Raw genomic sequence first — 26,656 nt, 5'->3', positions numbered from 1 at the left:
TTTGACACTGCATACAGCGTTTTAAAGTAAGTGTGGACTAAAGTTTTTCTTTCACCTAATAAAAATGATTATTAGTAATGACTAATAGTACAAATAAGATGTGACAATTTGTGTTAAAGTAAATTAAAGCCTATATTACCTTTTTGGTCGCTATTAAAGGTGTAGATTACTCAAAATGTTGTCTTATTTACACATAATCATGTTTTAAACACTTGTTTTTCTTCGGTGGAACACACAATAAGTATTATTATTATTGGTATTTAACAAGACCATACATGGTAGTATATAATACAGAAAAAGAAGAAAATACAGAGTGTCTTTTCTTATTTGCTCACTATGCCCACAAAATAAATAAATGTATGAATTAAAAACAAACATCTTTTGAAAGAAAAACATTAAATATGCCAAAAATATATAGATACATATAGTAAGTTTAACAATAAAAAGACAAAAAAAGATTTTCTTAGATTTTCAATATTTTCTTTTCTTTTTTTCCCATTTATTTACTGTATGATATCTCCAGGTGTTGTAAAAAGATTTGAGAGATCCTGCAAGTAAACATCTTCTCAAGTTTTATGCAGCTAAAGATTTCTCAGATCCACATATAATGTGATAGAGGAATCGCCTGTTTCAACTTGAGAAGAATGACTCGTCTAGCTAAAAGAGCAGAAAAGCAAAAATCTGGCAAGATGCAACTGTCAAGTCAACTCTCTCTGAAATTTTAAAAAGGCTGTCAAGAGGTTAGGGTGTAGATTTATGTTAATAGCTTTATTAAGTGCATCAAAAACACTGGACCAGAAATTTGTCAGTTGTGGGCAACCCTGAACATATGGAGATGATTTAGCAGGAGACTGCTTGCAGTGAAGACGGGCATCATTTCTATTTTGCCATTAGTCAAGTGAGTTTTGTGGAGCACCTTGCGTTGCATTAGCCAATGTCTGGCTTTAAAATATTTAAAATATCTTCTTCAAAACAACAAGGCCATTTTTCCAAGATTCTTTGAGAGAAACCATAAGATTTACATTTAGTGTTCTCATTAAATTAGACAACAAAATAACTTAATAGAATGCTGGTTGGTGGGACCCATCATAGAAAAACATTACCATGGTCGTTAATGGGTCCCAGCAAGCATCTTTCTATACAGTTGAAGTCAAAATTATTAGTCCCCCTGAATGATTAGCCCCCTGTTTTTTCCCCCCAATTTCTGTTTAACGGAGAGAAGATTTTTTTTCAACACATTTCCAAAAATAATAGTTTTAATAACTCATCTCTAATAACCAATTTATTTTCTCTTTGTCATGATGACAGTAAATAAAATTTGACTTGATATTTTTCAAGACATTTCTGTATAGCTCAAAGTGACATTTAAAGGCTTGACTAGGTAATTTAGGCAGGGCAGTGTACTTAGGCAAGTTATTGTATAACGATGGTTCTGTAGACTATCGAAACAAAAAATAGCTTAAAGGGGCTAATAATTTTGACCTTAATTGTTTTTAAAAAATTAAAACAAGTCTTTGGCAACAGAAGTACGAAACTCAAATAGCTTTTCATCAAATGAAAGATAAGTTACAGAATTTACCGTGTTAGGTGAACTATTTCTTTAAATGTGCAAATGTAATTTTAGCTTGTGAAATGTGTTTTATCAGGCCATGTTTCAAAACACCATACAATCAATGACAAGAAACCAATATTGAATTAAGGCCTCTCTCAATTATTAGCATCATTATTAATTAATTGTGGTGATTTTTATTTACACATTTTAAAATATAAACAAAAAAAATCTGTGGTAATTAAGCTTAAGTGACTAAATACCTTAGGGGTATTTAGTCACTTTAGAAAGATTGCTTTAGGAGTACTGAATAAATCATATTAATTGTAAAGCCTACTGAGAATAATAAAATTAAATTCAACGAAATGGCTAAGCTATATCAAGCTTGACGAAATACGAGTCTCTTTATTTGGCTTTAGGCACTGTCGCACAGTTGATGTTGCTGTGAAGGAAGACATACTGGAGTTGCTGATTCAAGGTAAGTGTTCTTAAAAGTCCCACTTTAAGAATTTTAAATCTATGCAATGGATCAACTACATTTTTCACAATACTCTGTTTTCAGTGGTCAGAGGCCTGTCTGTTTCCCTGCCAACTCTCCTAATGGCGGGCACTTTGTCAGCTGTGGACCGCAAACAGCAGCTCAACGCTGTGAAGATGAGCGTGTTCCTGCTCTGCAAACTCACAGAAATGCTTGAGAGCGACTCCAACAGAGAGACTATTGTCACAGCACCCAGCAAGGTAGCATTGGCACATTTGTTTTATTTCAAGCTACGCCCTATGATGAGAATAAGGCTAATACGAGCTGATTGGCTGGGACCTTGTGTTCTCTTGCTTTCTGATTGGTGGGTAATCTTGGCAGAGCAGTGGAGATTGGCTGCGCTGCTGTAAGGGCCCACCTATATTTATAAATACTAGCTCCCGGTCATTAAGCAGCTTTCTGGTAGATATGGAAATCTGTGTGTGACTTGGCAGCTTACAGTGTGAATGTGTGCGTTTCCGTCTCTGAGTGTGTGTAAATGTGTCAGTTGGCATAGAATCGCATCTCCTAATGGGCCAATCAGCTGTGAACATCTTCTTTGGTAATCTGAGGGCAACAGAAGTATTTTTTTTGAGCATGTTGACTGTATACAACATAAATTAACAGATTTGGGTTTCTTCCAGGGTCGTAAGAAGGATAAAGCGGCTGGAAAAGATCTCTTGCAGTGGGACAGTGAAAGAGACACCGTTCTTCAGTGTTTGACTCAACTGCTGCAGCTGGACATTCGCACACTCTGGAGTCTGTCTCTAGTGGAGGAGGAGTTTGTCAGGCAAGACATGTTACCTTTTTACTTGAATTTGAATGCTGCCTTCATCATCATGATAATCGTCAAATGTGACTGTGTTGTCAATTTATATAGCTGCGTGACATGCTGTTGCTATAAACTCCTGGAAAACCCCACCATAAGCCACATGAAGAACAAGTCTACCAGAGATGCCATCATTCATGTGCTTGGGATCATGGTGAAGAAATACAATCACATGTTGGGTGGGTTTATTATATGGACATCTCGCAGTCAAGAATGACTTTGCAAATGGTGTAAAGATGGTGCAAATTTTGCTTAGCATGTCCACGTGTATGGAGTTATATTTGTGCTACAATTCTGTGTGCAAAAGATCATGTTTTGTGAGGGCAAAATGACGTGTTGCAAAGTTGAGCCGACTCTATTCCTAAACACAAACCCATAAAACGGGTCATTTTGCATGCTCAACACACGATCTTTTGTGCGCAGAGTTCTTAACGCACACACAAGTCATTTTGCACACTCAACACAATATTTTGCGCCAGAATTGTTAACACACACACACTCAAGTCATTTTGTGCACTCAACACAATATTTTGCGGCAGAATTGTTAACACACACACACTCAAGTCATTTCGTGCACTCAACATGATCTTTTGTATGCATAATTGTTAACGCTTGGACTTCCGGTTTCACTATGTAGTGAGAAGTTGCACGTTGTCTTTGCTTCTACTTTTTCCTTAGTTTGTGTCTTCTGCAGAAGTCATTTCTTATGTTTGACGCGGTTTAAAGTGTCTTTGATCAGGAAGCGAAGCGAATGCAGGTATGGGCAGAAATTAAAAAACCTGGCAGTGCTACAGACCACGAAACCCCAGGCCAAGACTTTGAGGCATCCAATATAGTGGCAGCACCTATTTCTTTAACGGCAGAGATGCTCGTATCAGAGCTGGAGAAGTCCAGACGAAGTTTAACAGAGGAATTTAATGCTTTGCTGAACTCTTCCTTATCCCCTTTGAATGGCATTCGTGGTACTTTGGCTTCTCATACCGCCACTATTTCGCCACTATGATTTGGTCTCAAGCAATAGAATCTTTCCAGTGGGGATTGAGGTTCGGAATCCAAGAGAATTCATGATGGATTTGTTCTTTAACACCATGAAAGACATCCTGTAAGCCCTGCCTGAAATTGATCTCTCTCATCGGAGTTTGGTACCCAAGCCCCATCAAGGTAATAGACCGAGGCCATTCATCGTCAGATTTCACAGTTTTCTGGACAAAGATACCTTACTACGATGGGCCAAGGAACACAAAGATATCTCCTATCAAGGGCACTGCATTAAGATCTACGAGGACTTTAGTGCTGCTTTCAAAGTGTCCACACCACTTACCGGGGTGCAGCATCCACTTGGATGACAGCCACAGGACAACGGCGCCAGTGCGCTCGCCACACACCAGCTATTGGTGAAATGGAGATACAGTGATACAGCCAATTGAATGGATGAAAATGATTGGGAGGCCATAATGGGTAAGGGCCGATTTGAGGGAATTTGGCCAGGACGCTGGGGTTACACCCCTACTCTTTATGAGAAGTGCCATGGGATTTTTAATGACCACAGAAAGTCAGGACCTTGCTTTAGCATGCCATCCAAAAGATGTCACTCACTGACAATATAGCATCCCCTTCACTATACTGGGCCTTTATGACCTACGCAGACCACAGGTTGTGTGACCCTTGCTGGCCTCACTAACACCACTTCCAACAGCAACCTAGTTTTCCCATATGGTCTCCCATCCAGGTACTAACTAGGCTCAGCCTGCTTGGCTTCAGTGAGTAACCAGTCTTGGGCTGCAGGGTGACATAGCTGTGGCATTTTGCATACTCAAAACACAATTTATTTTATTTTATTTTTTTACATGCAGAGTTGTGGTGCGAATATAACTCCATACATGCACATGTCATAAATGATTTTGTAACAAAATTGCCATATTAAAATATTTACAGCTTGTAAGTTCCTCTCACAGGGTACACGACACAATCATATGAGCATCAAAGATGACCCCGGTGACGAACAAAATTGTGTACAAGCTCAAACAACAGCAAACATTGCACCGTACACCTGCCTTCAATGGCAAACTGAGTGTTGTGCTGAAAATGTCCTTGGTGTTTTCCAGGAGCTTGTGTGAAGGTTATCCAGCTCTTGCAGCACTTCGAGCAGCTGGCGTCAGTGTGTGCTCAAGCTGTGGCTGCCTGGAGCACAGAGTATGGCGTAAAGGCTATCGTTGGAGAGATCATGAGGTGAAGTTTACTCATTTAAATGATACTCCACTTACTTATTGGAGAACTGGTTGCTATAACCATGCATGTAATATATAAAGTCAGTTAGGAGGGAGTGCTTTAAAATTTTATATATCAAACATTGAAATGTATATGTATTTCAGAGAGATCGGTCAGAAGTCAAGTGAGGAGCTTGCCAGAGAAGGCTCAGGTGTGAAGGCTTTCTCCAGCTTTCTGTCTGAACTCGGTACTCTGGTTCCTGAAACCATGATCCCCAACATCAGTGTTCTTCTGACACATCTGGAAGGAGAGGTACTGTTGTACATGTTCCTTTTTGCATTGATTTTGCCCAATGATGAGACCAAGGCGAATGCGAGCCCACTGAATTAGAGTCTGAGCTCTCCTGTGCTTCTATTGGCTGGTAATCTTGGCTGGACTGCGAAGGTTTGCTGTCTTGCTGTAAGGGCCTGCCTATATTGAACAAGCCCTTTCCTTCGAAATTTCCTTTTAAAGAGATGGGGGAAGTGTAAAGGTGAGGGGCATACATTTTATTTGTGTGTGTGTGTGATCAGGATCACAGGTTGAGTCTTGGTTTTCTGTAGTAATTCTGTAGGCATTGAGCTCTGTCTTTGGTAATCTGAGGGCAATCACAGAAACAAAGTTCTATTCTGTTTTATGACTCTTAATATGTTTAAACAGAGTCCGAGCTTGCGTGTGGCTGTGTGTGAAATTCTCGGTGAGGTTCTGGTGCGGGTTTTGTCTGGTGATAAGTTGGATGATTCTGCTCGCGCGAGTCGAGATCGCTTTCTGGACACGCTGCAGGAGCACATCCATGATGCACACTCGCATGTCCGAGCACGTGTTCTCCAGGTCTATACACGTATTGTAAACAGCAAGGTAAGGTCTTCAACAGTAAATGACTTGGTGTTTATTTATTTATTTATTTTTTTAAATCTAACCCTCTCTTCACCTGTCAGGCCTTACCATTGAGCAGATACACTGAGGTTATGGAGCTGACTGTTGGCCGTCTGGGTGATAAGTCTGTGAATGTGTGTAAGAGCGCTATCCAGCTGCTGGCTGCCTTCATTGCTCATAACCCTTACAGCTGCAAGGTACGAACATGATTAGTTTATCTCTGTTAGAAGCACTACTGTTAATGATACATTTTCTGCAGTTGTTTGGAAATTCCGTAATTTATTTATTTATTTTTTACATTTAAAATTACATTACATTCCTTTTGTACATTGAATGATATTCAAAAAATGTTCTTACAATCATTATGAAGCATATCACAGGGTTTTCGCAGGGTCTTAAAATGTCTCAATCTAAATTTTAGACCTTAAACTCTTACTGGAATATATATATATATATATATATATATATATATATATATATATATATATATATACACATTTTTCACCGGCTTTAATTTTTCTTTGTTCATGTATTGCTACCCAATCTGGCAAAAACCCATACAATCACCAACAAACCATAACAATAAAACTTTAAGCTTTAATTAAAAGGTCATTTTTAACGTCATCATAGTGGTTTAATTATTGTCTTTACAAAATTATTTGTTTAAAAGTGCTCCATGTATGGATACAAGTAGAGCTTGCGTGTTTACACCATTTAAAATATTTTGCTAAGAAATATCTAAAATATAAAAATATATATTATTAATTTATTATTGTATTATTAAATGTATTGAATTATAATAATCTTTTCTAGTTGGGCCATTCTTTGCGTTTATTCCTTTGAGTCTAAAGTTTTATTCATAACGGTCTTTAAAAATGCCGGCAGCTAGCTCTTTGCAACTCAGATGGTCGCCCACAGAAGCTAAGCAGGGCTGCACCCAGTCAGTACCTGGATGGGAGACCACATGGGAATGCTAGGTTGCTGCCGAAAGTGGTGTTAGTGGTGTCTGTGTGGGTCCTAATGCCCCAGTATAGTGACGGGGACTCCATACTGTTCAGTGAGCGCTGTCTTTCGGATGAGACGTTAAACTGAGGTCCTGACACTCTGTGGTCGTTTAAAATCCCAGGATGTCCTTCGAAAAAGAGTAGGGGTTTCACCCCGGCATCCTGGCCAAATTTGCCCACTGGCCTCTGTCCATCATGCCCTCCTAACCCTCCCCATTTCCTAATTGGCTTCCTCATTCTGTCTCCTCTCCACCAATCAGCTGGTCTGTGTGGTGTACGGTCTGGCACAAAATGGCGTCGTGTCATCCAGGTGGATGCTGCACACTGGTGGTGGATGATGAGATTCTCCCCTATGTGTCTAAAGCGCTTTGAGTACCCAGAAAAGTGCTATTTAAATTTAAGGAATTATTATTATTAAACTTGTCTTAAATTTAGCTTTGTGAAACATGCAGAAACCCTAATATCAATATAATAATATGTATAGTAAGACACAAAATATCACAAGACAAATAATAAATGTTTTCAAAGCATAATTATTATATTGGAATAATTTCTTAAGTGTAATGTGACTGGAGTAATGACTGCTGTAAAATCAGCTGTAACCACAGAGAAATTACAATTTTAAGTCTATTTTAATAAGCTGTTGTTTTAATTCCAAAACTTCTCAATGATTGTCTCTGATTATACTGACTATTTTACTTACCCAGAAGTCAATTGAACCTGCTTTTGTTTTCTCAATGTTAAGCTGAGCAGTGTAGACCTGAAGAAACCCCTGGAAAAAGAGATGGCCAAATTAAAAGAGATGCGGGACGCTCAAGCAGAGCAAGTGCCTGGTATGCTGCTTTTGAAATTAATTGTGCCTGATTCCATCAGTGATTTCTCAGTGTTCATCTGTATAATTTAAGCTTTGTATTTGTAGTTGCAGTCATAACAGCAACTGACCTGTGGGATGCGATGAAGCCTGAAGTGGAGCTGACTGTGAAGGCACTTCTGGAACCTGGCAGTGAGGAAGAGGATGATGAAGAGGAGGAAGAAGCTGCGGAGGAAGATGGAAGTGACAGAGACACTGCTGTCCAAATCGCTCAGCTTCTCCGAGAAAGCAAATACAAGTACATGTCCATTAATTAACACACATTCTCTTATCCCCTACTACTGGACACAGGCATGTCATGTATGGTGTTTATTCCTCTGCAGGAAGGCAGTGGGTCTATGCATGCGAGCTCATTCACTGTTTCCAGAGTCCTCATTCTTCTCAGATTTGGCTGATTTAAATGCAGAATCCCTCATCAACACTCTTGCAACACTTTTTAAAGGTATGCATTACATTTTAAGTTTTTTTATTGAGCTTTTTAAAGTCTTACTCGGGACGGAAAACTGTTCAGGGTCTCACCAGCCTAAATCAGGGTTCCTTGTTCAAATTAAAAGCAAAACATCCTTCTGTGATTCCTCTCAGGCCCAGAAGAGGAGACGCCTGAAGCAGTGTCCACTGATGCTCCTCCCACACCACAGAAGGAGAGTGAAGGCAGAGAGAGTGAACTGAAGAAGCAAGAGATGTTGGTTCAGTACTTGAAAGATACAGAGTGCTTTGCTCTTCAAGTGGAAAGAGCCATCGCTGTTATTAACAACATGCTGTACTGGAAAACTACTACAAGTAAGTAATAATAGTATGGGACACTGGACCACAAAACCTTGTTGCATGGGTATATTTGGCTACGTTCACACTGCAAGACTTGGTGCTCAAATCAGATTCTTTCTCAGATCAGATTTTTTTGCATGGCTGTTCACACTGCGCATAAATGTGGCCAAATCAGATTTGCAGTGTGAACCGATCATGGTCCTAAACTGACTCGCATGCGCAAAAGTGGATTACGGAGAGTACAAAATGTCTGATTAGGCACACGTGTGTGCTGCATAAGTAAGCACGTTGTCATATCATGCTTATATGATTATTACCCTTTTCACAGACAACCGTGGTGTAATTCATGAACTGTAAATGATTGTATTTCGGCATTTGAGACCTTAAATAAGTCTCCTGTGATAAAAAACACTGATCGTTTGTGATTTGACAATCGCTGCGCATGGCGCTCTGATCACTGGTGTAATGAATTCATCAAGGGTTATTGAGCAGCCGCAGACTGAACTGTGATGGCGGAGTTGGTTTATCTCCGTTTGTGGAGTTATTTAATTTTACTTCGTTATAAACAGCAGACACGTGCAGAAGGGCAGTTTGGGGGCTTGAGCAGCTGCCCTTTTTTCTCTCTTGGAGAGAAAGTTCTTCCTCCTTTGCACCCGAATCCCCTATCTGCAACACCCACAACGCTGTCAGCTTCCCGATCAACCCGTGCCTCAATCGTTAACCAGATTACTTAACAAGCACCAGTTATGCCTTCAAAATCTTTTTCAACATGAATAACCAACTTTCTGTGGTACTGTAATCGCCCTGTGTGCCATTCTACTGTGCTGCTGAGGGGTAGATGATGTCTGCAGCACAGAATGATGACGCATGTCGCTCAAAGATTACGTAAAAGTCACATGAAATCCAACATAACCATTCACACTGCGGTCGCATTGTAAAACATCAGATCTGTGTCTGATTTTCGACTACATATGGACTGTTTACACTGTCATCACCTGAGTCACATGAGGGGGAAAGAATCAGATTCGTGCCACATTTGCCTGCAGTGTGAACGTAGCCTTTGTTTGCCAATAGATGAATTAGATTTAATGGGTCAATTTATAATTGAATTTAATTTATCTAATGCCAATGTTATATTAGGATCCTTATATAACATTGTAGTTTCCTACTGTAAATGTTTATCTAACTAAATTTTAGTAATCTACATTAGAGCTGTAATTGAGCCATAAGTTGGGCCCAAGCCAGACAGAGTTCGGCCTGAGCTCGACAAGTACATTTTGATTGACAGCTTTTTAAAATGCCGAACCTGTTTACAGCCCGACATTATTCAAATGTGCACATGCACACAGCTCTATTGCCTTTTTTCAAGAATGAGTTGTTTATACGCGTTTTAAAATGATTTATCCATAGCAAATGTAGGTTATAGGCCACTTGGAAGTTGGAACAAAGCAATAAATTAAGTCCTCTGTAAGCATTGTGGGCTTTGTTTACTGCAGCAAGTTGACATGTCAACTGTTTTTAACCATCCCTGAGTGCTGAGTTTGGTGGATTTGGTGCAAAGCTGCATTCTGTGTGAATGTCTTCTAAATCTGCGCATTCTGTGAACATTTTGCAGTGAAAACGGGTCAAACGGCAACAATTTTATGCACTCACACAAATGCTCCCAAATATAATTTGAGATTGCATAGATTAAATTTCGGGCCCATATGCAACTAAAATGGTCGTAATTTTGAGCCCTGCATTTTTGGCAGTTAGATGCCATCAGCCACATCTTGGGTCTAATTCGTAAGCACTACTCAAAGTCTGAGACTGATCTGCCACAAGCTGAATATGCCTAATCTCTGTTGCATCTGTCATTGTGACTATTTAAAATTGACAGCAGTTGGATTACTCTGATTGGTCTCCCTCTCTCAGTTGTGCAGGAAGCAGTGCAGTTCTGCGTTACAGCATTTGAGTTCAGCGTGGCCGACTCAGTGTGTGGGGTCAGAAAGATGCTGCCTCTGGTCTGGTCCACTGATGTTACCATCAAAGATGCTGTCATCCAGGCCTACAGACGCCTGTATCTCAACCCTAATGGTGAAAACACAAGGTCTGCAAACCGTTTGGTTTGTTCCTTCAGGCTGAAAGATCATCATATACTGTTGTAGCTCAATAAAATTTTTCTTTTCATTCTCTTTCATTTTTCTTCCTCCATCAGAGCCAAAGCTCACACTCTAGTGGACAGTCTGTCAGATCTGATGGTCGATGCTTCTTTGGGGACAATTCAATGTCTGGAGGAAATAGTGGGTGTTTTTAGTTTAATATGTGAGCAGCAGTCCTCCCTGTACTTTTTCTTTTTCTTCTGACATTGTTTTTCCTCTTGCTCCAGGTGCAGGAGTTTTTCAGCAGCGAGAGCGCCCTGCAGACTTCAGTGATGCAGGTTTTGTGGGAAAGGTTTTCTGGTAAACGTGAAACTAAAGCACTTCACAGGAGAGCTGCAGTGCTTCTGCTGGGCATGGCAGGACGGTGAGACAGTCAAACTGGTTAACCCTTAAAGGCTGATTTATACTTTACGTCTGGGTTTGCGCTTGCGATGGCTTTCATACTTGATGCAATCCCATACATGAGCTCATTTGTCCTATTTTGACTGCTATGCCACCATAAAACGTGAAAATAGTCCATCAAAAAGGCTTTAAGACCATTGCTGAACCCTCTGTTGGCTGTCTCTTTGGTGTGACTTCAGCTAATCAGTTTTGGTCAATGCAAACAATTATTTTTCATGAGTCCAACATCCAGCTGTGCGGGAAAACATACAATCTTATGTAAGTGGAATCATTTTTTATTTGTTTATTATATTTCTTTATTGTGCCAAAAATATTTCCTAAAGATTTACATCGAAAAAGAGGGGTTATGATGACAATCCAGCAAGCTAATTTAGCTACAAATGGTGCTTAAAGTCACTAAAATGCAGTATTTAAATCTCAATTAAATGAGACGTATAACTGCAAATAGGTTTTTGAAGAAAAAAGAACCACCTCTTTCACCAGGCTGGCTACAGGCCTGCCATTGTACTATTATTTGCAACAGGGGTGAATTGAAGTAACAGACTTTAAGACTCTTAACTGTCATGACGAAGCATTGGTACACTCTGCCAGTAGAGCTGCTAAATGACTGGACTTAATTCTATATATAACATAAATATTTTGTAGATAATATTGAAGGATACTGAAGGAAATGAGTAACTTTTATAAATCCAAGCTAACTGTGCTAAACCTTTTATGCAATAAAAATGCAATTGCTTTTGGACAGCCTGTGCACAAAATATAAATGCTTTACTTTTCCTCAAAGCTTCAAACGAAACTTAAAGGACTTCACAATCACGAATGGGCCGGTATAAGATTCTGACGGTATGATAACCGGTTTCACGGTATTGTGATTGCTGCTCTGAAATATATTATTTTTAAATGTCTGGGGGAAAACAGGGTTTCAGCAGGTTTCATCATGTCAAAGTTAAGACTTTAAGACCATTATCAATTACATTTCAGACTGTCACAGGGCAAAACGCTAATCATTTTCTGTAATAGACAGTGGAATTTTTTTTTTTTGCTTGCCCAAATAAAATTAAAAATTAGTTATTACTTAGCCACATATTTTAAATAATGTCAAAACGAGCAAATTTTAGTTGTATACATATATTTTTAATAGTACAACCTTTCTTTTAAAAGACAAGCTTAAAAGCTATAAAAAAACAACATTTATGCACAACATAAATAAAAAATTTTTAAATATGATTTTGTTTTCTAAAGTTTAATAAAATATTTTCAGAATTCTGAGGTCTATATCAAGGTCAATATTTATTTTTAGGGTTACTACACATTTAACTTCTAGATTATTTTAAAATGATATATAAAAACTTTTTTTTTTTTTTTTTTACAAATGCAAATTAAAGACAATCAGAATGTCTCAAAGTTTTAAAAGCTATAACATTTATGCACAACAACAATATGCATAAAAACATGAAGAACATTTAAACAAATGTTATTGCAAGGATGTAAGAAAGACAACCCACATTGCTAAATAGTTTATAAATGTTATATTTGTTTAACTTATTTTTTTTTAGATTGATTTGTTGGTTGTACTGATTGGCTATAGCTTTACATGGACAATTAGTGAAAATTATGACCTGTTTAAAAGTATTTAAGACCCCGTGAGTATTTAAGATTTTTTTTTAAGGCCTTAAATTTAGTTTTTGAAATTTAAGGCATTTTAAAGACCCCGCAGACAACCTGAAAAACCAAAACTTTTTTCCACTTTGAACACAATATATTTTATTTTAGAAACATTTAAAATATTTTGGAACAGTAAACATGTCAGGCTGAATAATGACAATCATTGACTTGATGTCTTCATTAGTTTCAAAAACACAGATTTTTTTTTACAATTTACAATAGCATCTTTGGATAAAAAAAAATTTTTTTGCTGGCGGTACTGTTTTCCTGAAAAGCTGAAAAAATGTAAATATAAAAATCGTACACATACCTTAGAAACGGTGTAGCAGAAAATGTTTTAAAACCTTGACTTTTCCAAACCGTGGTATACTTTAAACACTGTTATTGTCCGATGCCTATTCACATCAGGTCATTGTTTTGGGTTTAAATTTGTTGGACATGCACGTTCACCCAGTTCGGCCAGACTCTGGATCCAAAGATGGAGCTAAGTTACCAAAAACAGTATGCACCACCAGCCAAAATGGTGTTGTGGGCACCCAAAGCAAACTTCTGACAACACTTTAAGCTTGTGCACCCAAGCGAACTTGCGGAGACAGAGCATAAACCAGCCTAAATGCTTCATGGCGGTCTAAGAATGATTCTTATTAAAGGTCACAGGAAAAAAAGTTGAGTTTTGCCCAATGATGAGACCAAGGCGAATGCGAGCTCAGTGGATAAGAGTCCGAGCTCTCCTGTGCTCCTATTGGCTGGTAATCTTGGCTGGGCAGCGGAGATTTGCTGCTTTGCTGTAAGGGCCTGCCTACATTAAACAAGTTTTTCTCATCAAGCTCTTAGTCAGAGGAATGTTCGAGAGAGATGGGAAGAACGGTCATTTGTGTGTATGTTTGAGTGTGTGTGGACACAGGTTGAAACTTGGTTCTCTGCAATGTACAATGAGCTATGAGCTGCTTCTTTGGTAATCTGAGGGCATTTTCATCTCTTGTAATATTTAGATTTTTGTCTGCGTGTACATTTACTTCACTCTATTCATTTTTGTGTGTTTAGTGCTGAGAGGGAGGTTGTTCTCAGTAATTTGGACACGCTCTGCTCTGTTGCTCTGGGTGAGAAGGTTGCTGAAGATTATCTGCTGGCTCGGGACACGCTCATCACCATCACTAATATAACAGATCATGTGAGGGTGTGTAAGCACATTTTTGAAGGACTTCTATGCTCATCAATTTTACATTTACTTGATTAAAAATTGATTAATCTTGAAATGAGTGTCAGTTATCCTCATGATAAACAAGCTGGATTTTTATTGTTTGTTTTTAGCAATCCAAAGGTGTCCCCTTCAGGCTTCCTATGGACCACCATCTTTTCAGCTGTCTGTCCCAGGCCATTGCTGATGGTATGTGTCCTTTCAGCTTGCTTTTGCATTGAGTTTGTTAAATGTCTTTATGTAGGATTTTAGCTTTTGTGATCTCATGCTTGCCTGACCACGATTCATATAACCCATTAAGTCATATGTTTAACTTTTTGAATTTGGCTCTCTGTTAATGCCAAAATCTAAACACAGTCTTACATTCCCTTATTTATGTATTTGATTTCTTTGTTGTAACACGTGATTGGTGGTGTTTGTACCTTTGTTTCAACAGGAGTGGTCCAGTCAGACCCCCATTGGCAGACCTTCATGGAACAGGCCGTTCGTCTGATCTACTTTCTAGCAGAGTCGCCTGACCAGCTGTGTTCCCGCCTCCTGCAGCGCTCTGCTCGTCTCCTATTGGAGCAAATCACAGAGGGTGGTGAACCGGACCAATCGCAGCTCCAGGAAGGTGCATCTCAGGTTTCTGAGGAACAAGGTACAGATACACTTTTATAAATTACATTACAAATTATAATGTACTCTGTCATTCATAAGTTGAGAACAAGGGTCTCAAGCTGCAGGCCCGTGGGCCATTTATGGCCTGCCCTCCTCCCTTTGGCCCGCAACTGATGTCAAAAATATAACGAGATTTGGCCCAACAAAGCATTTTTTTTAACCTCTATCATTGTTGTGCAGTTGGGTCTAACCACTTGTGGTTTTGACCCGACACCTAGTCAACATCTAAAGCACGGGTTCTCAAACTTTTCAGCCCGCGACCCCTAAAATAACAACATCAGTGACTCACGACCCCCTCTATGCTCGGAGGTGGTTATAAGCATACAAATATTGCACACGATGGTGCACATACACCAATAGGAACTATATAAACAAGTGTAATGACGACACAAAAAAGTGCAACCGTGTAACAACCATCTATTTTTTTTTTTTTTATAATCATCATTGATTTATGTTTAATATTAATCTCACTTAATGAAAATGGTGAGCACAATCTTTATAGCACAAGACTTCTTGGTTAGATTTTAAAGATTTGGAGATTGTCCTCCTTGTTCGGTTGTAGCCTTTATTTTTATTGTATGTGTGTGCCATAAAGGTGTCAAAGTTTAACATTGTACTGTAAAATCAATCTGCTGCAACTAACTCTATTGCTGTGATGTTAATCTAGCATAATATCCCCAGGGGTCGCAATACAATTTCTTGTAACTATTAAATATTAAGTATATATTAAATAGATTGATTAAATAGATTTGTATATTGGGGCGAGGCAGTGGCGCAGTAGGTAGTGCTGTCGCCTCACAGCAAGAAGGTCGCTGGTTGAACCTCTGCTCAGTTGGCGTTTCAGTGTGGAGTTTGCATGTTCTCCCTGCATTTGCTTGGGTTTCCTCCGGGTGCTCCGGTTTCCCCCACAGTCCAAAGACATGTGGTACAGTTGAATTGGGTAGGCTAAATTGTCCGTAGTGTATGAGTGTGTGTGTGTGTGTGTGTATGTTTCCCAGAGATGGGTTGCGGCTGGAAGGGCATCCGCTGCATAAAAACTTGCTGGATTAGTTGGCAGTTCATTCGCTGTGGCGACCCCGGATTAATAAAGGGACTAAGCCGACAAGAAAATGAATGAATGAGATTTTTATATTCTGCAGGTTATGGATAATATATGACAATTCTTATAGTTTAATGAAATAAATACATAAAAATAAATGCATGAAATTTACATGAAATCACCAAGCAAACTTTTTTCTTTAAGTATTATTTTGTCCATGTCAAAGATTACCATAAGTATTTATTATTATTATTATGATTATGATTATTATTATTTTAAAATTATTTTATTTCTTTTTCCATTTTTAAACCTTTTACTTTTTCATTTATCAAGTGTACTTCATTTATTATTATTTTTGATACACATCATATTTTAATGTTGTGGTTGGTCCATTTACATTTTTTTTCCCATGCAATTTTATTAAGCCATCATGTATGTTTAAACATTTTGATTTTAAACAACATTTTGATTTTCAAGCAACATAAGGCATTTTTGATTTGCTAAATTAATGGAAGTGAATGAGACTGTCTAGACCAGGGGTGTCAAACTCAATTCCTGGAGGGCCGAAGCCCTGCACAGTTTAGTTCCAACCCTGCTCCAACACACTTACCTGTAGGTTTCAAACAAGCCTGAAGGACTCAATTAGTTTGATCAGGTGTGTTTAATTAGGGTTGGAACTAAACTGCAAAGCTGCGGCCCTTTTGGAACTGAGTTTGACACCTGTGGTCTAGACGCATTTTAATTTACAATGGCCAAGCTGCTCTTAAGTGAAAAATAAGGTGGATTGGTCATAGAAATTCAGGTTTTTAGTAAGGGAAAAGTCAGGGAATTGCACATTTTTTACTGGGTGTGAACCCTAGATTATGAAGCTGACGTTCTCATTCTTCATCTAGTGAACTGTGTGAGCTTGGCGCAAGTGCTATCTCTGTGTGGAGCGGTGGCCTTCTGGCAGGTTTCTCACCTGGAAAGAAGCGTCAGCTCTGAGCTACGTAGGAGAAGAGGAGAAAAAGAAGAGAAAGAGGAGAAAGAAAAGGCACCTGCCAGCAAAAAGGTTGAAGGAGATTACCTGTTTTCTGCACAGTCACATTAAACTGCTGTTCATGTTCGCTGATGGCTGATTTGTTCTGTTAGGGGGCCAATGACAGCTGTGTTGAGGAGGAGCTCGGCCTGGTGGGTGCATCAGCTGAAGACACCGAAGCAGAGTTCATTCGCAAGATCTGTGAAACGGAGTTATTAGCTGGTGAGCACATCTAATCAAACGATTCAATCTTCATAAAGCTGCACTGTCTATTCGATGCACACAAAGGACTGAACCTGTTGTATTGTGATTCTTCTCTTTTGCAGAAGGGAACATGTTGAGTGCGTTTCTGCCTTTGCTGGTGAAAGTTTGCAGCTCTCCAGGCAAATATTCCCATCCTCAGCTCACCACTGCTGCCTGCTTGGCTCTGTCTCAGTACATGATGATCAGGTATTTCTACTATTATTTTCATTCTTGTTTTTGTCTATCTTGCACCGCTCCAAGAATTTCATCTCTAGCTGTGTAATACGAATGCCCCTGGCCATCCCTCTCAATCATGGCCCAGGTTTTTAGAAACCTACAAAATAGAACCAGAGTCCTATTCCATTATTCCTAGCTGCGGTATTCAGCAGTGGCTGGACAGCCTGCTTTGAACGCTCTTAATTTTTTCAAAGTAAACGCTCCGGGCCCAGAGGTGACCAGACACCCAGCTAAGGGCATTCAGGGGGCACTGGGAGGCAGGGTCTGGGACCGGCGGCGGCTCACCAGCAGACCGCCAGCCCACTCCCGAGAATAAACTATGAGCTTTTTAACTGCAGCAACTTCAATATACGCTATTGACTGCTGGCACCAGTCTTGCCTTCCACTGCTTTTCAAATGGTTCAGGCCTGTTATGCTGTGTTCACTCCAATCGCGCTAAATAGCCGCGTGAACATTTGAGTTTCTTCGCTTCATTCGCGTGTCAAATTCACTTCAGAACAAACGCCGATTGGCGTGATGGGCAGGGCTGCTGTCTTCCCGGTGACTCTAGCTTTGTTGCTAAATTGCTAACATGGATTTTATTAAGAAAATAACAGTGTTTATCTGCTTTATAAAGGCTGAAAAACAGCGTTGATACATTTAGGGCTGTGTCTGAGTCCACTAGATCCTTTCAGAGGTGCATCCAGCTCTGGGAGCTCATAAACTCCTCTAGAAACTTAACCTGTATGATGGAAGCTTTCAGCCGTGCTTCTGACTGAGCTGAGCCCAGTTTGATGAACTGTTGTCTGTGTCTGCTAGAGGATTTCCTCTGGGAAACCAACAACAGCCCCTACGTCACAATCACGCCCCAACAAGAGCAAGGTCCTGATTGGTTAACGTGGCGCGAATGTCCGCTGAAGTTCAGATTTTTGAACTCGAGCGTTTCGTGCGTCAAATGTGCAAAACGCTTAATTCGCACCGTACCATTTGCATGTATTGTTCTTTCGCCTCGCGCCATTTGCGCTTATCGCGCTGTAGGATGTCTATTCGCATGTTTGCATTGATTTCACATGTAAATCACTCATGTTTGACGCTCCTTCCGCGTCTGGTGTAAACACAGCATTAGAGTGTACGTTTTTGATAAAGAACTTCAATATGCTTTTCATGTTTTTTTTTTTGGTCATGTATTTGACATTCAATAAAATTTGAAAAAAATTGACACATATATATATATATATATATATATATATATATATATATATATATATATATATATATATATATTTTTTTTTTTTTTTTATTATTAATATTTTACTTTTTTATGTATTGTGATATGAATATAATTTCACCAGGTGAGAATAATATTCGGAAAGACTGGGATCAAATTGTTTTCTATGCAGTGTGTTTGCATAAATTCTAATAAATTACAGAGCAAAGAAAAGTTTATTGAACAGTGCTTTATTGTTTTCTGGAGAGTCTAACCAAATTCAAGTGCAGAAATTAAACGATCAAACATAAAACAACATGGTCATCAGTGTATAAATTATTTAGATATTATAATATATGTAGTATAAATAAATATTATATTATTCATTTAAATTATATAATCCTGCGACATGACTATTGCAGATACACACATTGCGATATCGATGCTCAAATGGTATATTGTGCAGCCCTAAATTTTAATGGCATATTAGCACTGACTACATAACAACAGGATTTTCCAAAATCAGTGCTTTTTGTTTATTTTTTATTTTTTTTCCTCCGTTGTGCAGCTTAATATTTTGAGACAACTAAAAGGCATAATTTTAGTAATTTTACAATTTAAATGTAAAAAATAAAATAAAAATACTCACCCCAAACTTTTGAATGGTAATTTGTATGTCATATTTAATTTATTAATGTTTTGTATCTATTTCTCCAGCCCTGCTGTTTGTAAAGACCACATCCGACTGCTCTTTACTGTGCTGGAGAAATCCCAACTTCCTGTTGTCCGAGCCAACACAATTGTTGCTCTTGGTGATCTAACAGTCCGCTTTCCCAACATCCTGGAGCCCTGGACACCCAATCTTTACGCCAGGTAGCTTCTAAGCCAAAAACAAAATGCTCTGATTAAAAATGACTGCTTTATGTATTCCTTACATTGTCCTTTCTTACAAAATTTATATTTATAAAAACTATTGATTACATGATTAGTCATCTGAAAGTTTGTTGCATTTTACTTTTAGGCAGAGATGTCATTTTAATTTCGTGGTGCTTAATGGATTGTTCTACCTCATCTTCAGGTTGAGTGACGAGAACGCGTCTGTGCGTCTAACTGCTATCACGGTTTTGACCCAGCTGGTGCTGAAGGATGTGATGAAGGTCAAAGGTCAGGTCAGTGAGGTGGCAGTGCTCCTGCTGGACCCTGAGCCTCACATCGCCAGTCTCGCTCTCAACTTCTTTAACGAGCTCTCTGCAAAGGTAGCTTTACCACCATCTACTCCACCTCATTGCCCTCATATCTATGTAAAACAAGCCGCAGTTCTAACACTCTGCTCATATCTTCAGGATAATGCCATCTACAACCTGCTGCCAGACATCATCAGCCGACTATCTGATCCTGAACGTGGAATGAATGAGGAGGATTTCAACACCATCATGAAGTGAGAGATCATTAATGCTGCTTTTTGTGTTTCACTTATTCTGCATGGCAAGCCATAAATCACGTCTGCTTCACTTTCTCTCTCAGACAACTGTTCTCCTACATCACGAAAGAGAGACAGACTGAGAGCTTAGTGGAAAAGCTCTGCCAGCGATTCAGAACTGCCAAGTAAGTATCAGGCACTTGAGCAGTTTAATTTAGTTTTTGTCTCTTGGACTATGAAAATTGTGCAGAAATTTCAGTAGAATGTACTTAAACCAGTAGGTTCTCTTTTGGCCTGTTTCCATTGAGTGGTACGGAAGAAGTTGGTATGCTTTTATGCCCATTTCCACTGTCAAAATGTACCAAAAAGCAAACCGTACCGTACCACTTTTTGGGTACCCTTTCCAAAGGGTACCAAAAAGCGCAGCTGGATGCTATTGGTTTACAGAGAAACATCTCTAGTGAGTGCACAAGCCAGGAGAATGAAAACAAAGGAAGCACGATTTTTAAAAACACAGCAGAAACTTTACATCGTAATGATATACACACATAATAATGAGCCATGGTCGACCCGAGCTCAAATAAACCATGAGGAACAAAATCTGCTGTGTCCTGCTGTTGTTTTACAAGCCCGTCTAAAGGCTGATTTATACTTCTGCGTCAAACTCCGGCGTAAGCTACGGCGCTGACACATAGCCCTTCACCGTGGCCATCGGCGTCGCTGACGTGCACCTCTCAAAAAATGTAACTACATGTCGCAACGACGTGTAGCGCAAGCTTTGTGATTGGTCGGCTTGGTAGCGCTGACGAGTCTGGGCAGAACCGAGAGCCGCGTAAATGGTGCGAGCCTGATGGAGCGATTGTTTACAAGTGTGGAGTCCCGTGAAGGAGCTCCGGATGGAAAGCTTTGTTTTGTGTTTACCTCATAGTTAAAGTTGTTGCACGTCCGCCGGTTCCTGCCTCAAAATGAGCGAGTTTGAGCCACTTGTACATCCAGGAAGTGTTCAGGAAAACAAAACAGTAGTGAAGAACCTAGACACAGAGGAACATTTACACTTCACTGCCATCTAGCGTTTCGGAAGTGTTAATGCAGACCAACAGAGACAGCGCGCAGAAGTATAAATGCACAGCTACGGGCGTTGCATGCGCCGTGGGTTACGACGGTCACTTGACGCAGAAGTATAAACCAGGCTTAAAAATGTGAGTGGTTTTACTTTCTCCAGTGAGCTCGAGGAGACATGCCATGCCTCTATTTGAAATAACAAACTTGATCTCAAATTAATAATTACGTGCGCGTGAATATTGAAGAGCAGATTCTCACATCCTTTCAGAAAATAACAATTGCGAGAGTGAAGTATGAAAAAAACAAAGGAGCAAATGATTCTTTCAGCAACCTAAAACATGAAAAAACTGCCATGTTTAATTATTCTCATCCCCTTTTGGACCATAACGATATAATTATTTTTTTAACAAGATGTTAACGTTAAATGTGCTGGTGAATGAGGTTTATAAAGCATTTCTTTAGTAAGAAATGATTCTCAAATGATATGTGAACTTTAAGCAAGAATGATGTCGACTGCAACTTTGTTGAACACCATGCCTACTAAAACGAGGCATTTATTATTAGTAGTTAAAATATCAAGTTAACGAAACTGAAACACTCGAGCATTACTACTAACTGAGCAAAACAATGATATATAAATATACATTATTTTAAATAAGGCATTTCTTATTATTATTTATGTTTTAGTGTCACACCGTTTTTGTTTGTTTTCCAATCATGACAAATTTAGATTCAGATAACCTGCATTTTAATATGGATTTCCCCCTCAAACCTACCTTGTATTCACTGTAAAGTAAAACTTACATTTATAGAAGAATGTGAGAACCTGCATTATTTATAAATCCAGCAGTTGGTTACTTTGACTCAACATTTTTGCCCAAAATCGCTTGCTAATATAGTTACAACATTTGAATTTACTACACCACCGTAGTTCTATATAGTATGAATAAACCCCGAACTGAGTGTGCCTCAGACAGGCGAGTGGGCTTGACAAACCACCTGTAGGAATTGCTCTTTCATCTCTCTAACACTAACCGAACTTTGCACCAGTTTTGCATGTTTGCACCGGACACATTCGTACAATTAGAAAAAAAAACAGTGAATATATGAAGTATGCTTCACACAGGTGAGTGGCCTTGACAAACCACCTGTAGAAAACGCCCTTTCATCTCTCTGACACTTTAACCGACACCAGTTTTTCATATTTGCACTTGACACATTCTTACAGTAAGCACAAAAAACAAACAAAACACTGCATAGCGTGCTTCACACAGGTCAGTGGACTTGACAAACCACCTGTAGAAACACTCTTCTCTCTCTAAAAAAAAAAAAAAAACAACTCTCTCACTTCCTAACTCTAGCACCTAATTATCTTAGAACAAAGCGTTCCTTTGTTTAATTATCACTTCTTGTGTGCATTGTCTCTGCTTGTTGAATCAAAGAATGCCTCTTCAATCGTAAGTTACTATGGTTTAAAAAAATAATAAAAAATCAGACCATGGGAGGGTAAAGTGTCTATTGAATGCGGACTACAGAATGGTGGTAATAAGTCATCCAGGTACTATACACCTACTTCACGAGTTTGGAAATACTGTGTGCACATGCTGGTTTTCACAAAATGCATAGGGAAATATGCAGCAAATCTGTTCTGGAGGAGGATGATCGCTCATGTGTATCCTGTCTTTTTCCTCTCTGCAGGACGGAGCGACAGTGGGCCGATCTAGCCGTGTCTTTGTCACTGCTGTCTGTGTGCGAGAGAGGTTTTAAGAAGCTGCAGGAGTGCTGGGACTGTTACAGTGATAAACTAGCTGAGCCTGGAGTCTATCAGCCCCTGCTGTCCATCGCGGCCAAACTCCGTCGAAGAGCCAAACCACAGTTTAAGGCATGTTATGAGCATTAATGAAGCTTATTTACTGTATACTGAGCCATTCTGAGACGCCAAAATCACTGATCTTTTTATGTGAGCAGCTCATTAAACGCCGTGTGCTGTGTATTTATATTTAATTATAATTTAGTCTTCGATTTGATAATTGTACTTTAACCCCAATGTGTTCTCAATAGGATTGTACTAATAACAATCCACGGTTCGGAACGCACATGCCCGCAGATTAAGAAATTTTTTTTTTACTTATAGATTAATCCTAAATTTGTAATGATTGCTTTGATTCGCTGCATTCAAATCTGTTTGGTCAAAAGAGATCCAGTTTTTTAATTCAGTTATTCAGTTATTTAATTGTTTGCAACAAACTAAAGTTCTTGGTAACAGTTTCCAGTTCAGATACTGTGATTACTGCTCCAAAATGTGTTTATTTTCACCTTTGAACGCACAATATTTTATTTTGAGAAGCTTTTATAATGTTTTGGAGCAGTAAACATGTGAGGCTGAATAATTAAAATGAACGTTTTGTAATGAATAGAAAGCAAATTAATTTTGTCCACTTTTTTTGCTGATCCAAAAATTGGTCCCATCCTTGACTCAAAAATCATAGTGTGATGCAAACTGTAAGTTTGTGATCCCTTACACCACTAATTCTCAATCACTGTTGCATTTTTAAAAAATATAAACTGACCAACCCGAGGGCTCTGAGTTGTTTTATATATACGTAATACAAACATTCTGTGCTTGAGTATTAATTTAGGTCCTGGGAATTGTTTATATTCACCTTATTCTCTGCTGACGAGCGGACGCTGCCATTTGAATCTTTTTGGCTTGAGACTTCCGGTCTCATTCACTTTCATTCATTTTTTTGACGTTAAAAACTGCTCATTACACTGCTTGATGTTGCAATTTGATATTTCCTTGTTATATTATTCTACTTGGTCTGTATAGTCATGCAAACATTTGTTTGTAGAGCAAGTAGTTTGACCGTTTTCTGTCGTTTATTATTCCTAGTCATTTCTTCCATAGGCGACTGAATCTTAAGTTCTAAGACAATCTCGAAAACAGGCTTACTTCCACATTTTAGAATAAGGTCAATGCAGAACATTTGATTGTAAATTGTACTGTTTACTGTAGCTTGCTAAAAGAATTGTGCTGTTTTCATTTAGGCTCAGGTTGAAGATTATGAGAAGCGTTTGACTGCTGTTCACACTAAAGGCCTGGAGAACGTGGAGAATGAGGAGAGGGAACAGCAAGCAGATACACAGAGCCAGAATCTGCACACACCACAGGCACCCAAGAGTGTGCGCAGAACCACGCGAGGTGAGGAGTTTGCGTCGGGGGGGTAAAATCAACTTTTTCAAATGCATGCATTGAATTATTATAAAATGAATCTCTTTTACACAATACCATATCCTTCAGGCCGCGGCAAACCCAAGGTGGATGACAGTGACCTCGTAACACCAAGAAAATCTCGCGCTCGTCCCAAACCTGCCATCACCTTCACAAGTGATGAAGAGGAAGAGGAGGGTCAGTCATTTTTATCTCTTACAAATTTCATAAATGTGCAGGAATCTAGTAATTTAAAGGTGCTGCATGTACGTTTTTGACTCTTCTAAAGCATAAAAATACCACAACATGTTTCTGAAAAATCTGCAAACATTAAGTGAACATTCTTGTTTATCTGAAAAATAATGCTGAAGTCAGATATTCTGCTTTTCGTGCTGGAACTTTAACCTGCCTAATGCCAGTTTAGCCAAATATTTTTCAGCATCCCAGGTTGCCTCGATGGAAAACTGCATATTTAATTTACTCATTCAGAAAAGCTCTGAAAGCATGTGACCTCCAGTGGACGTAGCAGACTCTAAAAAATTAGTGGCAGATTCAGAATTCCTGATGAGGTTATTAATTAGCAAATGATATAAATATTACAAGGATAAACATTAGGTGAGCAGGTTACATTGTAACCCTGTGTCCTAACATCACACTAGGTGAGGAGATTTGCTGTGACAAGTGAAGAGTGATTTTAAGCATCTGCTGCTGCTTTCAGTAATGTTATATGGCAATAAATGTCATGTAAAATGGCATTCAAACTTGCATCGCTAGCATTTAACACCTGACAATGATCACCTCAGGTAAACCTCGTGTTCTTTTCATAGTTTTCTGTTGTTCACCTGTGAGAAATAGGAGCCGTTTCTAATATATCAATTTGAGGAGTTGGCTAGAACAAAAACTTCTTTTAATATGGAAAATATTCCTTCTATTGGGTGCTGTTACATTTATTTAGAACAGGTTTAAAACTCGCTTCTGTCCTCAATCTGGCAACCTGCGCTTGTCTGTTTTGATCCAGGGGTGCAACACCTAGTTCAACCACTGGGTGTCAAACTTGTATACTGCACCTTAAATTAAGTAAGATAGCATTTATTTTTCTACAATATTTAACACCCTTAAACCAAATTCTGTTTTGGAGTTTAGCAAAAATAAATAGTAAAAAATGTATGTTCTAACTCCAAAATCTATATTTTCTTGCCATATATAGAAACTATTTTTCAAAAGCATCCACAATAATCACAACTGAGTGCACAGCCAGTGTCAAAAGTACAAAGTCACTGGAAAGTAGCCAAGTACAGACATCCGTAATTTTAGTTTATTTCTGGCAGCTGCGGTGCTGGAAATAAAACGTAAAATAATGCCCGTTAAATTACAGAAATTTACATTAAAGTAACAGACATTAAATTATAGAAATGTCCTTCAATTGAAATTTCTGTAGTTTAACATGATGTTTTACAGTAAATTCCTGTAATCTGTGTATATTTGAAAAGGCCAAGTATCACATTTATTCACTTAAAATAGTTATCACAGAGTGGAACATTGAGCACACAGGCTCTTTATCTCGACATGGAAAGAGCCATAGGCTGTTTCTTAATGTGTGTTTTTCTGCGTCGTTGTGTTCTCATGTAACATCATCAACCATTGCCAAAGTTCAGTTCCAAATTTCAAGAAGAGGATGTGTGAAAGTTCCCGGATGTTTTTGTCATCAAGGATGCGTAGACATGAGCACAACTTGCTCAAAGTCCCATAAGTCATTGTGGTTGAGTAAAGGAGGTCGGAAGTGCAGTATTTTATATAGATTTACTATGGAAGTTCAGAGATATAACATTTATTTCAGGAGTTTCTCTAAACAAGACTGTGAACGTAAACATTACCATGAAAATCTTAATAAAGGCATAAACACATTAAGGGTGTTTATTTGCTGAAATTCATATTAAAGTGTGTTTTATTGTGCAAAATATTTGTAAGGTCTATGCATAGAATATATTGTGAAAAAGGGGAAAATAATACAATAAATCGTTGTATAAATGCTGTAATGTTTAAATAATTTTTCGTTCAAGTCATGCGTCTCATCAAAAGAGCACAGCATTTCATTTCTCATACATGTTCTCTGTTCTTGCGGTCTCCTTGTCAAGTTACCTCGAAAGAATGAACTCAGAACACAACACGAGTTCGGTCTCCGCATCCTTCGAATTGAGAAACAGCCACAGAATCTGGCATGGCGATAAACACATACATGTAAACATAATCTATACATAAATGTACTCATTTAACACTACTTTTTTTCAGATGCTGTCATGGCAGAGAGCGAGACTCCTAAAGTGACGACACCCATCGCCCGCACACGACGCACTCGCCTCAGACACTGAGCACTCTTTTCTGAATCTGTTTCCAGTCTTTTTATCTCTCTATACCTCTTAATACGATTTTATGCATATTAATTCTGATGTTCTTTTCTTAAATGTTTGTTTTATCTGCTGTATGTTTGTTTTATTAAATCTTTTTAGACCACAAAA

General features: G+C 38.7%; 1 protein-coding gene and 3 non-coding genes across 4 annotated transcripts in view; all 4 read left to right on the top strand.

Moving 5' to 3' along the window:
• ncapd2 (non-SMC condensin I complex, subunit D2) overlaps positions 1 to 26,656 on the top strand; it is a 27,306-nt gene extending 650 nt beyond the window's left edge. Inside the window, 30 exon segments of the mRNA NM_001162502.2 lie at positions 1 to 26; positions 1,969 to 2,027; positions 2,112 to 2,287; positions 2,711 to 2,856; positions 2,947 to 3,074; positions 5,001 to 5,124; positions 5,268 to 5,415; positions 5,803 to 6,000; positions 6,081 to 6,215; positions 7,768 to 7,855; positions 7,942 to 8,131; positions 8,217 to 8,335; positions 8,476 to 8,673; positions 10,573 to 10,747; positions 10,856 to 10,940; positions 11,027 to 11,163; positions 13,911 to 14,043; positions 14,178 to 14,253; positions 14,501 to 14,704; positions 16,657 to 16,814; positions 16,895 to 17,003; positions 17,108 to 17,231; positions 19,165 to 19,320; positions 19,526 to 19,703; positions 19,791 to 19,885; positions 19,972 to 20,052; positions 22,628 to 22,811; positions 23,978 to 24,131; positions 24,231 to 24,338; positions 26,430 to 26,656. The exon segment at positions 1 to 26 is cut by the window's left edge and continues 50 nt beyond it. Coding sequence (NP_001155974.2) covers positions 1 to 26; positions 1,969 to 2,027; positions 2,112 to 2,287; positions 2,711 to 2,856; positions 2,947 to 3,074; positions 5,001 to 5,124; positions 5,268 to 5,415; positions 5,803 to 6,000; positions 6,081 to 6,215; positions 7,768 to 7,855; positions 7,942 to 8,131; positions 8,217 to 8,335; positions 8,476 to 8,673; positions 10,573 to 10,747; positions 10,856 to 10,940; positions 11,027 to 11,163; positions 13,911 to 14,043; positions 14,178 to 14,253; positions 14,501 to 14,704; positions 16,657 to 16,814; positions 16,895 to 17,003; positions 17,108 to 17,231; positions 19,165 to 19,320; positions 19,526 to 19,703; positions 19,791 to 19,885; positions 19,972 to 20,052; positions 22,628 to 22,811; positions 23,978 to 24,131; positions 24,231 to 24,338; positions 26,430 to 26,509 — 3,972 coding nt within the window. The 3' untranslated portion in view covers positions 26,510 to 26,656.
• LOC137488422 (small nucleolar RNA U85) lies at positions 2,322 to 2,642 on the top strand. Its single transcript, XR_011007448.2, has one exon. It is a non-coding gene; the product is annotated as a small nucleolar RNA U85 (small nucleolar RNA).
• LOC137488421 (small nucleolar RNA U85) lies at positions 5,451 to 5,749 on the top strand. The gene has a single exon (XR_011007447.2). It is a non-coding gene; the product is annotated as a small nucleolar RNA U85 (small nucleolar RNA).
• On the top strand, positions 13,542 to 13,835 carry LOC137488420 (small nucleolar RNA U85). Its single transcript, XR_011007446.2, has one exon. It is a non-coding gene; the product is annotated as a small nucleolar RNA U85 (small nucleolar RNA).

Source organism: Danio rerio, chromosome 2, assembly GCF_049306965.1.
Source record: "Danio rerio strain Tuebingen ecotype United States chromosome 2, GRCz12tu, whole genome shotgun sequence".
In the NCBI taxonomy this organism is placed as follows: Eukaryota; Metazoa; Chordata; class Actinopteri; order Cypriniformes; family Danionidae; genus Danio; species Danio rerio.
The sequence above is the reverse complement of the archived record's forward strand: the minus strand, read 5'-3'. Positions and strand labels throughout refer to the sequence as shown.